Raw genomic sequence first — 15,872 nt, 5'->3', positions numbered from 1 at the left:
TTGTCCTCGTCAATACTCACACCTGTTTTAACGAGAGAATCACTGACATGATGTCAGCTGGTCCTTTTGTGGCAGGGCTGAAATGCAGTGGAAATGTTTTTGGGGGATTCAGTTAATTTGCATGGCAAAGAGAGACTTTGCAATTAATTGCAATTCATCTGATCACTCTTCATAACATTCTGGAGTATATGCAAATTGCCATCATACAAACTGAGATAGCAGACTTTGTGAAAATTAATATTTGTGTCATTCTCAAAATGTTTGGCCACGACTGTACACCAGTTGTCATAACAATTGGACTAATACACAGTACACCAGCTGTCATAACACAGCTAATACTGGGACTTATACACAGTACACCAGATGTCATAACACAGCTAACACTGGGACTTATACACAGTACACCAGATGTCATAACACAGCTAATACTGGGACTAATACACAGTACACCAGATGTCATAACACAGCTAATACTGGGACTAATACACAGTACACCAGCTGTCATAACACAGCTAATACTGGGACTTATACACAGTACACCAGATGTCATAACACAGCTAATACTGGGACTAATACACAGTACACCAGCTGTCATAACACAGCTAATACTGGGACTTATACACAGTACACCAGATGTCATAACACAGCTAATACTGGGACTAATACACAGTACACCAGATGTCATAACACAGCTAATACTGGGACTAATACACAGTACACCAGCTGTCATAACACAGCTAATACTGGGACTAATACACAGTACACCAGCTGTCATAACACAGCTAATACTGGGACTAATACACAGTACACCAGATGTCATAACACAGCTAATACAGGGACTAATACACAGTACACCAGCTGTCATAACACAGCTAATACTGGGACTAATACACAGTACACCAGCTGTCATAACACAGCTAATACTGGGACTAATACACAGTACACCAGATGTCATAACACAGCTAATACTGGGACTAATACACAGTACACCAGCTGTCATAACACAGCTAATACTGGGACTAATACACAGTACACCAGATGTCATAACACAGCTAATACTGGGACTAATACACAGTACACCAGCTGTCATAACACAGCTAATACTGGGACTTATACACAGTACACCAGATGTCATAACACAGCTAATACTGGGACTAATACACAGTACACCAGATGTCATAACACAGCTAATACTGGGACTAATACACAGTACACCAGCTGTCATAACACAGCTAATACTGGGACTAATACACAGTACACCAGCTGTCATAACACAGCTAATACTGGGACTAATACACAGTACACCAGCTGTCATAACACAGCTAATACTGGGACTAATACACAGTACACCAGATGTCATAACACAGCTAATACTGGGACTAATACACAGTACACCAGCTGTCATAACACAGCTAATACTGGGACTAATACACAGTACACCAGCTGTCATAACACAGCTAATACTGGGACTAATACACAGTACACCAGATGTCATAACACAGCTAATACTGGGACTAATACACAGTACACCAGCTGTCATAACACAGCTAATACTGGGACTAATACACAGTACACCAGATGTCATAACACAGCTAATACTGGGACTAATACACAGTACACCAGCTGTCATAACACAGCTAATACTGGGACTAATACACAGTACACCAGCTGTCATAACACAGCTAATACTGGGACTAATACACAGTACACCAGCTGTCATAACACAGCTAATACTGGGACTAATACACAGTACACCAGCTGTCATAACACAGCTAATACTGGGACTAATACACAGTACACCAGCTGTCATAACACAGCTAATACTGGGACTAATACACAGTACACCAGCTGTCATAACACAGCTAATACTGGGACTAATACACAGTACACCAGCTGTCATAACACAGCTAATACTGGGACTAATACACAGTACACCAGCTGTCATAACACAGCTAATACTGGGACTAATACACAGTACACCAGCTGTCATAACACAGCTAATACTGGGACTAATACACAGTACACCAGCTGTCATAACACAGCTAATACTGGGACTAATACACAGTACACCAGCTGTCATAACACAGCTAATACTGGGACTAATACACAGTACACCAGCTGTCATAACACAGCTAATACTGGGACTAATACACAGTACACCAGCTGTCATAACACAGCTAATACTGGGACTAATACACAGTACACCAGCTGTCATAACACAGCTAATACTGGGACTAATACACAGTACACCAGATGTCATAACACAGCTAATACTGGGACTAATACACAGTACACCAGATGTCATAACACAGCTAATACTGGGACTTATACACAGTACACCAGCTGTCATAACACAGCTAATACTGGGACTGCAGGCAGCTGTTATGTGAACTTGCATTTATCTGTTACAATGCGGTAAACAACCGTAACTTCTCAATATGCAACAGGAAGCTCCTAAATTTGCCGCACTTTCAGCTTTTAATTAAGTGGTTCTAAAACCTAAAGAGAGAAAGAAGGACATCTGACAGAGGTGCACACTGTCACTCTCAGGGTAATACTGTGTGTCTGTGTTTGTGTGAAGTCAGGTGACGTTATGCACTGACGCTACATTAAGAATCTACTTCAATAAATCAGGCATGTGACTTTCAATGGGCCTCCTCTGTCCTTTCTCTATGACTCTCTCCCTCGGACAGAAGAAGGACCTCAATGATCACGAGTCTCTACCTGGAGAAGATCCCAGGCCATATCATTCATGGTGTATCTCTTTTCCTCTTTGGCATATGTTCAAAGAACCTCTTCAAAGCCAGTAAAAAAGCACACCTTCACCATGGGCCATTGACTGTATGGAAAGTCAGAAACTGGGAGTGCTTCCCAAACATCCGAGACAACATGCACTGTAAAAGTATGCCATCCCACAAAAGGTTAATGTTCCTTGCGGGAAAACAGGTGGCAGAGATCTATTTTGTTTCATGAGTCAGGCAGCGAAATGCTTATTAATAGTGTGTGATGTATCTTATCTCTATGGAGCTACAACCAATGATATACAGTTGAAGTCGGAGGTTTACATACACCTTAGCCAAATACATTTAAACTAAATTTTTCACAATTCCTGACATTTAATCCGAGTCAAAATTCCCTGTCTTAGGTCAGTTAGGATCACTACTTTATTTTAAGAATGTGAAACGTCAAAATAATAGTAGAGAGAATTATTTATTTCAGCTTTTATTTCTTTCATCACATTCCCAACGGGTCAGAAGTTTACATACACTCAATTAGTATTTGTTAGCATTGCCTTCAAAAAGTTTAACTTGGGTCAAACATTTTGGGTAGCCCAGCTTCCCACAATAAGTTGGGTGAATTTTGGCCCATCCTCCTGACAGAGCTAGTATAACTGAGACAGGTTTGTAGGCCTCCTTGCTCGCACACGCTTTTTCAGTTCTGCCCACAAATTTTCTAGAGGATTGAGGTCAGGGCTTTGTGATGGCCATTTTGCCACAACTTTGGAAGTATGCTTGGGGTCATTGTCCATTTGGAAGACCCATTTGCGACCAAGCTTTAACTTCCTGACTGATGTCTTGAGATGTTGCTTCAATATATCTACATCAAATCAAGTTTATTTTATAGAGCCCTTCGTACATCAGCTAGTATCTCGAAGTGCTGTACAGAAACCCAGCCTAAAACCCCAAACAGCAAGCAATGCAGGTGTAGAAGAATGGCGGCTAGGAAAAACTCCCTAGAAAGGCCAAAACCTAGGAAGAAACCTAGAGAGGAACCAGGCTATGAGGGGTGGCCAGTCCTCTTCTGGCTGTGCCGGGTGGAGATTATAACAGAACATGGCCAAGATGTTCAAATGTTCATAAATGACCAGCATGGTCAAATAATAATCAGGAGTAAATGTCAGTTGGCTTTTCATAGCCGATCATTAAGAGTATCTCTACCGCTCCTGCGGTCTCTAGAGAGTTGAAAACAGCAAGTCTGGGACAGGTAGCACGTCCGGTGGACAGGTCAGGGTTCCATAGGCAGAACAGTTGAAACTGGAGCAGCAGCAAGGCCAGGTGGACTTGGGACAGCAAGGAGTCATCATGCCCGGTAGTCCTGACGCATGGTCCTAGGGCTCAGGTCCTCCTAGAGAGAGAAATAAAGAGAGAAGGAGAGAATTAGAGAGAGCATACTTAAATTCACACAGGACACAGGATAAGACAGGAGAAGTACTCCAGATATAACCAACTGACCCTAGCCCCCCGACACATAAACTACTGCAGCATAAATACTGGAGGCTGAGACAGGAGGGGTCAGGAGACACTGTGGCCCCATCCGACGATACCCCCGGACAGGGCCAAACAGGAAGGATATAACCCCACCCACTTTGCCAAAGCACAGAGCCCACACCACTAGAGGGATACCTTCAACCACCAACTTACCATCCTGAGACAAGGCCAAGTATAGCCCACAAAGATCTCCACCACAGCACAAACCAAGGGGGGGGGGGGGGGGGGGGGGGGCGCCAACCCAGACAGGAAGATCACGTCAGTAACTCAACCCACTCAAGTGACGCAGCCCTCCTAGGGACGGCATGAAAGAGCACCAGTAAGCCAGTGACTCAGCCCCTGTAATAGGGTTAGAGGCAGAGAATCCCAGTGGAGAGAGGGGAACCGGCCAGGCAGAGACAGCAAGGGCGGTTCGTTGCTCCAGAGCCTTTCCGTTCACCTTCACACTCCTGGGCCAGACTACACTCAATCATATGACCCACTGAAGAGATGAGTCTTCAGTAAAGACTTAAAAGTTGAGACCGAGTCTGCGTCTCTCACATGGGTAGGCAGACCATTCCATAAAAATGGAGCTCTATAGGAGAAAGCCCTGCCACCAGCTGTTTGCTTAGAAATTCTAGGGACAATTAGGAGGCCTGCGTCTTGTGACCGTAGCGTACGTGTAGGTATGTACGGCAGGACCAAAAGGTAGGTAGGTAGGAGCAAGCCCATGTAAAGATAGGTAGGAGCAAGCCCATGTAATGCTTTGTAGGTTAGCAGTAAAATCTTGAAATCAGCCCTTGCCTTAACAGGAAGCCAGTGTAGGGAGGCTAGCACTGGAATAATATGATCACATTTTTTGGTTCTAGTCAGGATTCTAGCAGCCGTATTTAGCACTAACTGAAGTTTATTTAGTGCTTTATCCGGGTAGCAGGAAAGTAGAGCATTGCAGTAGTCTAACCTAGTCTGGCTTTTTTATGGCAGTTTTGGAGCAGTGGCTTCTTCCTTGCTGAGTGGCCTTTCAGGTTATGTCGATATAGGACTCGTTTTACAGTGGATATAGATACTTTTGTACCGGTTTCCTCCAGCATCTTCACTTGGCCCTTTGCTGTTGTTCTGGGATCGATTTGCACTTTTCGCACCAAAGTACATTCATCTATAGGAGACAGAACAGGTTTCCTTCCTGAACGGTATGACGGCTGAGTGGTCCCATGGTGTTTATACTTGCGTACTATTGTTTGTGCAGATGAGAGTGGTACCATCAGGCGTTTGGAAATTGATCCCAAGGATGAACCAGACTTGCGAAGGTCCACAATTTTTTTTCTGAGGTCTTGGCTGATTTCTTTTGATTTTCCCATGATGTCAAGCAAAGAGGCACTGAGTTTGAAGGTAGGCCTTGAAATACATCCACAGGTACACCTCCAATTGACTCAAATGATGTCAATTAGCCTATCAGAAGCTTTTAAAGCCATGACATCCTTTTCTGGAATTTTCCAAGCTGTTTAAAGGCACAGTCAACTTAGTGTATGTAAACTTCTGACCCACTGGAATTGTGATAGAGTGAATTATAAGTGAAATAATCTGTCTGTAAACAATTGTTGGAAAAATGACTTGTGTCTTGCACAAAGCAGATATCCTAACCGACTTGCCAAAACCATAGATTGTTAACAAGACATTTGTGGAGTGGTTGAAAATCTGGTTTTAATGACTCCAACCGAAGTGTATGTAAACTTCCGACTTCAACTGTACCTAGCAGGCTCGAGCAACACAGTGTGACCACTGAGTGCGTGACGTCATTTTGGGTGCCCTGCCCATTCTAGGGGCTCAGCCAGAGGTCACAGGGTCATCTAGAGTTCAAGCAGCCCCGTCAGCACCAGAAGAGGAAGCATTGGGTAACACAGAGATATGCTGCTTTTCAGGGATCGCCCATGACCATGTAAACAATCTAGGTAGTGGACTGTAGTGAGAATGAGGTTGGGGGAGTATAGAGTGGGTTTGAATAGGAAATTGAACATAGGACCTGCTGCCTATGCTCACCTCACCATAGAGATCCTAAATGATGTAGTCTATAGTCTATATTCTATTTTTGCCTCAATATATTTCATGATGTGTAAGGGTAAGCATCTAGAATAATCTGCCTCAATATTTGCAGCCATATGTGGTAATACAGTATCTCTCTAGGAGCTGATCTGCCGTGGAATAATTATTTTGCTATGCTAAGATTTGAATTCTTTCAAGGCTAACCCTAACTAACCAGTGCTTGCAACCTTATCAGTTAACCTACCAGGGTATTTACAAACAGCACAGGAATCCACATGTATTGATCACATCTTTACTAATGCTGCAGGAATCTGCTCTAAAGCAGCATCCAAATCCATCAGATGTAGCCATATCTAGGAAAACCAAAGTTCCAAAGGCTGGGCCTAGTATGATGTATAAGAGGTGATACAATACGTTTTGTAGTGATTACTATGTTGAAGATGTAAATAATATTTGCTGGTCTGTGATGTGTAATGAGGAGCAACCAGATACTGCACTTGACACATTTATGAAATTGCTCATTCCAGTTATTAATAAACATGCACCCATTAAGAAAATCACTGTAAAAACTGTTACATCCCCATGGATTGATGAGGAATTGAAACATTTTATGGTTGAGAGGGATGAGGCAACAGGAATGGCAAATAAATCTGTCTGCACAGCCGATTGGCAAACATACTGTAAATTGAGAAATCATGTGACTAAACAGAAGAAGAAACTGTAGTATGAAATGAAGATAAATTATATAAAGAATTATATTAAAAATCTTTGAAATTTTGGGAAAAAAGATTAACTCGGCTCCATTATTCATTGAATCAGATGATTCATTTGTCACAAATCCCACTGATATTGCCAACTACTGTAATTATTTTTTTATTGGCAAGATTAGCAAATTTAGGCATGACATGCCAACAACAAATTCTAAACCTACTACACGTCCATGCATAACTGACCATATTATGAAAGACAAGCATCGTAATTTTGAATTCCGTAAAGTGAAAAAATATGTCTATCAACAATGACAAGTCACCTGGATCTGACAACTTGGATGGATATCATTATTGCCACTCCTATTTTCCATCGCTTCAATCTGAGCCTACAGGAAAGTGTGTGCCCTCAGGCCTGGAGGGAAGCAAAAGTCATTCCACTACCAAAGAATAGCAAAGCACCCTTTACTGGCTAAAACAGCCAACCAATCAGCCTGTTACTGACTAGTAAACTCTTGGAAATAATTGTGTTTGATCAGATGCAATGCTATGATTTTCAGCACACTTATGAGGAAGAACACTCAACAAGCACATCACTTACCAAATTGACTGATGATTGGCTGAGAGAAATTAATAATAAAAAGATTGTGAGAGTTGTTTTGTTAGACTTCAGTGCAGCTTTTGACATTATCGATCATAATCTTCTGCTGGAAAAACTTAAGTGCTATGGCTTTACACGCCCTGCTGTATAGTGGAATGAGAATTACCTGTCTAACAGAATACAGAGAGTGTTCTTTAATGGAAGCCTCTCCAGCTCTGATGAGGGCAATTCATGCCGAAACATAAGCCGATTGTTTACTTGTTCCATCAATAATCTATCAGATTCATGCAGCAACAAAGTGCTCCTTTTTCTTTATTGTCCAGTTGAATAGTCACCAGTTGAAGAATCCTGGGGTAAGGAATGTTTTTTGGATAATCCAGATAGAGTCAGGCATTCCACAGGGAAGCTGACTAGGCCCCTTACTTTTGACCTGCCCTTTGCTAATGACCTGCCAGTGGCTCTGGGTGCCTATGTATGCTGATGACTCAACACTATACATGTCAGCAACCACAGAAAGTGAAATCACTGCAACATTTAACAAAGAGCTGCAGTCAGTTTTAGAATGGGTGGCAAGAAATAAGTTAGTCCTAAATATATAAACAATTTAAAAAAACATTGTATTTGGGACAAATCATTCACTAAACCCTAAACCAACTAAATATTGTAATGAATAATGTGGAAATTGAGCAAGTTGAGGAGAATAAACTGTTTGGAGTAACCCTGGATTGTAAACATTCATTGTCAAAACATATTGATGCAACAGTAGTTAAGATGGAGAGAGGTCTGTCCATAATAAAGCACTGCTCTGCCTTCTTAACAACGCTATCATCAAGACAGTTCCTACAGGCCCTAGTTTTGTTGCACCTGGACTATTGTTCAGTCGTATGGTCAGGTGCAACAAACATGGACTTAGGAAAATTACAATTGGCTCAGAACCAGGCAGCACGGCTGGCCCTTGGATGTACGCGGAGAGCTAACATGAATATGTCAGGTTCTCCTGGCTCAAAGTAGAGGAGGGATTGACTTCATCACCATTCGTATTTGTGAGAAGTATTTACATGTTGAATGCACTGAGGTGTCTGTTTAAACCACTGGCACACAGCTCAGACACCCATGCATTCCCCACAAGACATGCCACCAGAGGTCTCTTCACAGTCACCAATAGACTACAGGAGCCGCACAGTACTATATAGAGCCATGACTACATGGAACCCTATTACACAATAAGTAAGTCATGCAAGCAGTAACATTTGATTTAAAAAACAGATAAAAATACACCTTATTGAAGAGTGGGGACTGTGAAGAGACACCCACACAGGCACAGACACACTCAAACACACACACATGATAACATACGCACTATGCACACACGTACACATGGATTTTGTGTTGTAGATATGTGGTTGTAGAGTAGTGGCCTGAGGGCACACACGTAATGTGTTGTGAAATCTGTTGTGAAATGTAATGTAATGTTTTACGATTTTTATAACTGCCTTAATAATTTTGTTGGACCCCAGGAAGAGTAGCTGCTGCCTTGGCAGGAACTAATGGGGATCCATAATAAACCCCAGGAAGAGTAGCTGCTGCCTTGGCAGGAACTAATGGGGATCCTTAATAAACCCCAGCAAGAGTAGCTGCTGCCTTGGCAGGAACTAATGGGGATCCTTAATAAACCCCAGGAAGAGTAGCTGCTGCCTTGGCAGGAACTAATGGGGATCTATAATAAACCCCAGGAAGAGTAGCTGCTGCCTTGGCAGGAACTAATGGGGATCCTTAATAAACCCCAGGAAGAGTAGCTGCTGCCTTGGCAGGAACTAATGGGGATCCTTAATAAACCCCAGGAAGAGTAGCTGCTGCCTTGGCAGGAACTAATGGGGATCCTTAATAAACCCCAGGAAGAGTAGCTGCTGCCTTGGCAGGAACTAATGGGGATCCTTAATAAACCCCAGGAAGAGTAGCTGCTGCCTTGGCAGGAACTAATGGGGATCCATAATAAACCCCAGGAAGAGTAGCTGCTGCCTTGGCAGGAACTAATGGGGATCCTTAATAAACCCCAGGAAGAGTAGCTGCTGCCTTGGCAGGAACTAATGGGGATCCATAATAAACCCCAGGAAGAGTAGCTGCTGCCTTGGCAGGAACTAATGGGGATCCATAATAAACCCCAGGAAGAGTAGCTGCTGCCTTGGCAGGAACTAATGGGGATCCATAATAAACCCCAGGAAGAGTAGCTGCTGCCTTGGCAGGAACTAATGGGGATCCTTAATAAACCCCAGGAAGAGTAGCTGCTGCCTTGGCAGGAACTAATGGGGATCCTTAATAAACCCCAGGAAGAGTAGCTGCTGCCTTGGCAGGAACTAATGGGGATCCTTAATAAACCCCAGGAAGAGTAGCTGCTGCCTTGGCAGGAACTAATGGGGATCCTTAATAAACCCCAGGAAGAGTAGCTGCTGCCTTGGCAGGAACTAATGGGGATCCTTAATAAACCCCAGGAAGAGTAGCTGCTGCCTTGGCAGGAACTAATGGGGATCCATAATAAACCCCAGGAAGAGTAGCTGCTGCCTTGGCAGGAACTAATGGGGATCCTTAATAAACCCCAGGAAGAGTAGCTGCTGCCTTGGCAGGAACTAATGGGGATCCATAATAAACCCCAGGAAGAGTAGCTGCTGCCTTGGCAGGAACTAATGGGGATCCATAATAAACCCCAGGAAGAGTAGCTGCTGCCTTGGCAGGAACTAATGGGGATCCATAATAAACCCCAGGAAGAGTAGCTGCTGCCTTGGCAGGAACTAATGGGGATCCTTAATAAACCCCAGGAAGAGTAGCTGCTGCCTTGGCAGGAACTAATGGGGATCCATAATAAACCCCAGGAAGAGTAGCTGCTGCCTTGGCAGGAACTAATGGGGATCCTTAATAAACCCCAGGAAGAGTAGCTGCTGCCTTGGCAGGAACTAATGGGGATCCTTAATAAACCCCAGGAAGAGTAGCTGCTGCCTTGGCAGGAACTAATGGGGATCCTTAATAAACCCCAGGAAGAGTAGCTGCTGCCTTGGCAGGAACTAATGGGGATCCTTAATAAACCCCACGAAGAGTAGCTGCTGCCTTGGCAGGAACTAATGGGGATCCTTAATAAACCCCAGGAAGAGTAGCTGCTGCCTTGGCAGGAACTAATGGGGATCCTTAATAAACCCCAGGAAAAGTAGCTGCTGCCTTGGCAGGAACTAATGGGGATCCATAATAAACCCCAGGAAGAGTAGCTGCTGCCTTGGCAGGAACTAATGGGGATCCTTAATAAACCCCAGGAAGAGTAGCTGCTGCCTTGGCAGGAACTAATGGGGATCCTTAATAAACCCCAGGAAGAGTAGCTGCTGCCTTGGCAGGAACTAATGGGGATCCTTAATAAACCCCAGGAAGAGTAGCTGCTGCCTTGGCAGGAACTAATGGGGATCCTTAATAAACCCCAGGAAGAGTAGCTGCTGCCTTGGCAGGAACTAATGGGGATCCTTAATAAACCCCAGGAAGAGTAGCTGCTGCCTTGGCAGGAACTAATGGGGATCCTTAATAAACCCCAGGAAGAGTAGCTGCTGCCTTGGCAGGAACTAATGGGGATCCTTAATAAACCCCAGGAAGAGTAGCTGCTGCCTTGGCAGGAACTAATGGGGATCCTTAATAAACCCCAGGAAGAGTAGCTGCTGCCTTGGCAGGAACTAATGAGGATCCTTAATAAACCCCAGGAAGAGTAGCTGCTGCCTTGGCAGGAACTAATGGGGATCCTTAATAAACCCCAGGAAGAGTAGCTGCTGCCTTGGCAGGAACTAATGGGGATCCTTAATAAACCCCAGGAAGAGTAGCTGCTGCCTTGGCAGGAACTAATGGGGATCCTTAATAAACCCCAGGAAGAGTAGCTGCTGCCTTGGCAGGAACTAATGGGGATCCTTAATAAACCCCAGGAAGAGTAGCTGCTGCCTTGGCAGGAACTAATGGGGATCCATAATAAACCCCAGGAAGAGTAGCTGCTGCCTTGGCAGGAACTAATGGGGATCCATAATAAACCCCAGGAAGAGTAGCTGCTGCCTTGGCAGGAACTAATGGGGATCCTTAATAAACCCCAGGAAGAGTAGCTGCTGCCTTGGCAGGAACTAATGGGGATCCTTAATAAACCCCAGGAAGAGTAGCTGCTGCCTTGGCAGGAACTAATGGGGATCCTTAATAAACCCCAGGAAGAGTAGCTGCTGCCTTGGCAGGAACTAATGGGGATCCATAATAAACCCCAGGAAGAGTAGCTGCTGCCTTGGCAGGAACTAATGGGGATCCATAATAAACCCCAGGAAGAGTAGCTGCTGCCTTGGCAGGAACTAATGGGGATCCTTAATAAACCCCAGGAAGAGTAGCTGCTGCCTTGGCAGGAACTAATGGGGATCCTTAATAAACCCCAGGAAGAGTAGCTGCTGCCTTGGCAGGAACTAATGGGGATCCTTAATAAACCCCAGGAAGAGTAGCTGCTGCCTTGGCAGGAACTAATGGGGATCCATAATAAACCCCAGGAAGAGTAGCTGCTGCCTTGGCAGGAACTAATGGGGATCCTTAATAAACCCCAGGAAGAGTAGCTGCTGCCTTGGCAGGAACTAATGGGGATCCATAATAAACCCCAGGAAGAGTAGCTGCTGCCTTGGCAGGAACTAATGGGGATCCATAATAAATATAAATGGAGAAGATCAGCGCTGTTTTTCTTTCCATCCTATCAGTATCAACACATAGCCAACATTCTCTCTACGTCTTTGTTTGGGAAACACTCTTAAAAAGCTGGCTTGTAAAAATGCTACATATGGCACAATCATCGTAAAGCTTAAGTTACATCACAACTCGGAAATAAGACCCTGGTTGTTTGAGAGTGAAGCAATGTGCTCATTTGGATTTCAACAGTATAAAGCCTACATAAAGTGATAGTTCGCTCTAAAAAAAAATGTCAGACATTTTCAGACCTACAAAATGGTCTAATCTTAAGTTGATTCCTTGTCCCATACCACTTTTAATGGCGCAATATGTAGCATTGTGTGCGACCTGACCAAATGCACATAGAAATGTGAGTTATAGAGCTGTCATTCTCATTGAAAGCAAGTCTGATAAGTGGTAGATCCATTTGTGTCCTAGTTCTGTGCTTCCCGTCCTTAAGATTCATTTTTTGCGTCTTTTTACTTTCAGTATTGTACACCAACTTCAAACAGCTGAAAATGCAACATTTTCAGTTATTGAAAATATATTTCACAGCGGTTTACATGTTTCAATTATTCTCGACACTAAGATTGCTTGTTTTGTCACATAAACTGAAACGTTTTAGCAGCCAGGTAATAGCGGAGGACAAACTTTTACTTTAGAGTAAACTATGGTATGATCACAACATAAACAGATGACGTCCATCTCAAGGATACTATACATACTGTTACGGGACCTTCTTTTTGAGAGGACTATATTGACTACCAAAACGGTAAGTGGATCAGCTCATACCCAAACCCGAATAACCTCTGACATTTAACCCTCCTTGATTAACTCCACTGCGACCACCTCTGCTAAGGTGCCTATTGCAATCAGAGCAGACGACATGACCAGAGGTACACAGTGACATACAGAGCCACTATTTGCCAACTACTGCCATGATAAGATAAGTTGAGGGGCCACTGGGCCATGTTGCCAGAGAGGGGTCTATCTGGGGTCAAGAGCTTCAACACATTTACCAGAGGTAAAGTGTCATTAAGGGCAAAGTGTTTGATGGGTGTTCCTCATGCAATCAACCCTCTACTACTGATGCCTCCGTAGCAGTCTGTTAGTGGCGTAACCCAAACTATTAAAAATGTGCTGTTCATTTGCTTCAAGACTCGAAACATCATTGTTTTAGGGGGGGAAAAAGGGGCAGGTAGCCTAGTGGTTAAAAGCGTTGGGCCGGTAACCCGAAAGGTCGCTTGGTTGAATCCCCGAACCGACTAGGTGAAAAATCTGTCGATGTGCACTTGAGTCAGTGCTATCTGGTGCCCTTTGGACATCCCTAACCCTTACCTTAACCATTTTCAACTGCAATGGGGTAGGGATGTCCCAAGGATCCCGGATAGCACAAATAATGAGCAAGGCACTTATTATAACCCTAATTACTCCTGTAAGTCACTCTGGATAAGAGCGATCTATTGCTAAATGTCTAAGCAATAAATTTACAAGTATTCAAACCCCATTGTCAAAATTACATCTTATGGGCCTCCCGGGTGGCGCAGTGGTCTAAGGCACTGCATCGCAGTGCTAGCTGTGCCACCAGAGACTCGAGCCCAGGCTCTGTCGCGACCGCGAGGTCCATGGGGCGATGCACAAGGCAGGATTTGGCCGGTAGGGATATCCTTGTCTCATCGTGTACTAGTGACTCCTGTGGCGGGCTGGGTGCAGTGCACGCTGACCAGGTCGCTAGGTGTATAGTGTTTCCCCCGACACATTGGTGTGGCTGGCTTCTGGGTTGGATGCGTGCTGTGTTAAGAAGCAGTTGGTTGGGTTGTGTTTCGGAGGACGCATGGCTCTTGACCTTTGTCTCTCCTGAGCCCGTACGGGAGTTGTAGCGATGAGACAAGACAGTAACTACTAACAATTAGATACCAAGAAAAAGGGGGTAAAAAAATAATGACATCTTATGCAACATGTGTATTGAACCGTTCTGAATTGAAATTCAACATTTTGTCAATGAGGGTAATTTAGAATACACTTGAAAAGAGTCTTGATGACTCTTGTAAACACAACTAAAGACAGACACCTCGCCATTTTTGGAGACATGCTATTGACAGAGCAGTGCTACGGTAGCTACTGGAGCAAAAGAGTGTAGAACCAGTTGCTAATTAACTGTAAACATAACTAAAGACAGACACGCTATTGACAGAGCAGTGCCACGGTAGCTACTGGAGCAAAAGAGTGTAGAACCAGTTGCTAATTAACTGTAAACAACATTTGTTGGCTAGCTAAGCATCTTGACTAACTGTGGGGTGAAGCAAATCACTTATATACAGTGCATTACTACCGCATCACTACCGCTAGCAAATGGGACAATTTTCAAAAAACGTAGTTGTGTCTCCAATTTTTGTGACGTTTTGTAACGTCTTCACTTTCCAAGTCTATTGGAATTTGACTTTTCAGTTTAGCCTACTTCCCGAATTGACTGAATTGAAATGGAATTGATCCCAAACCTGGTGACTGCTGTTTATACCTGATTATATGTTGACCTGTTTACACAGGTAATGTAGGGCAGCAACGTGGCGTAGAGCAGTGATGTGCTTGTCTTCAGGTCTTCGGGTTTGTTTTGGATGAGCCTATCATTTGCATGCTACCTTTGGCAAGATAAATCACTCAAGATGCCAAAACATATTGGCCTACTGTGCAAATACAAAAGTGAAGTCAATAGGCAACTGGAATCAAACCTGGGAGCAAACTCGTCTTAGAATTATTGAAGGATTCAACCCTGGATGCTGGTAAAATTGGTCAAATAAGGACTTCAGGGACAAATAGGGAGTTTTCTATCAGTTCCATTGGAACAGGCATGTCTCAACCAAGCACAGCTAAAGTATTTGAAATGATTTCTAATAGTATTTGAACCCAAGTCTGGTCCCCTGTAGAAATGTAGAAAAACGACCCCATCATAAATCTTTCCCATGCACAGTAGTTACAAAAAGTATTGTATTTCATTCACAGCATAGTATACTATTTTCACCTCCTGTTCAACCCCAAACAATTGATTTGGATTGGAATGGACAGTATAGGGAGATGTAAATATTGCCCATGAGATGTTTATAGAGATGTCTTGTTTCTATGAGATGTCTACGTTTAAGCTTTTGTTTTGCTATTGACTTCAGTTTTTTTATCTCCACAAGAAAAAAATACCTAAACAAGATGTGTACACTAGTGTGAATAATACCACCTATAATAAAGTATCATTTATAGTAAGCCTTTTACTATAGCATTGTAGTATGTTCCATACGTCTGTTCAACAAAATGGAATTTTCATTCCACCAATTTCTTTTCCACCAATAGCCATTTAACAGAAACATTTCCCAATTTTCACAAATATTTGTAATTTGCAGTTTCTGGATCTCTGGAATCGAAGAATGACTTTTGATTAGAGATATACCTCATGTATTACAACATCTTTGGGATAGTCCTGAGTCAGTAGCCACCGTTCCATCTCACCCCAGTCTCCGCTATAGAGTGTATCCCAAGACCCAAGACTGCATGCAAGGGAGAGTAATAATTCAAAGTAAT

The 15,872-nt window shown here is 43.5% G+C and overlaps 1 protein-coding gene across 1 annotated transcript; it reads left to right on the top strand.

Moving 5' to 3' along the window:
• Positions 1-257: 257 nt before the first annotated feature.
• LOC129816049 (mucin-21-like) lies at positions 258-2,642 on the top strand. The gene is made up of 3 exons (XM_055870230.1): positions 258-273; positions 1,233-2,154; positions 2,582-2,642. Exons 1-3 carry the CDS (start codon positions 258-260, stop codon positions 2,640-2,642), a joined length of 999 nt encoding a protein of 332 aa, XP_055726205.1.
• The last annotated feature ends 13,230 nt before the right edge of the window (positions 2,643-15,872 follow it).

The sequence above is a fragment of the Salvelinus fontinalis genome, chromosome 18 (genome assembly GCF_029448725.1).
Source record: "Salvelinus fontinalis isolate EN_2023a chromosome 18, ASM2944872v1, whole genome shotgun sequence".
NCBI lineage: Eukaryota > Metazoa > Chordata > Actinopteri > Salmoniformes > Salmonidae > Salvelinus > Salvelinus fontinalis.
This window is presented reverse-complemented; position numbering and strand designations above follow the sequence as displayed.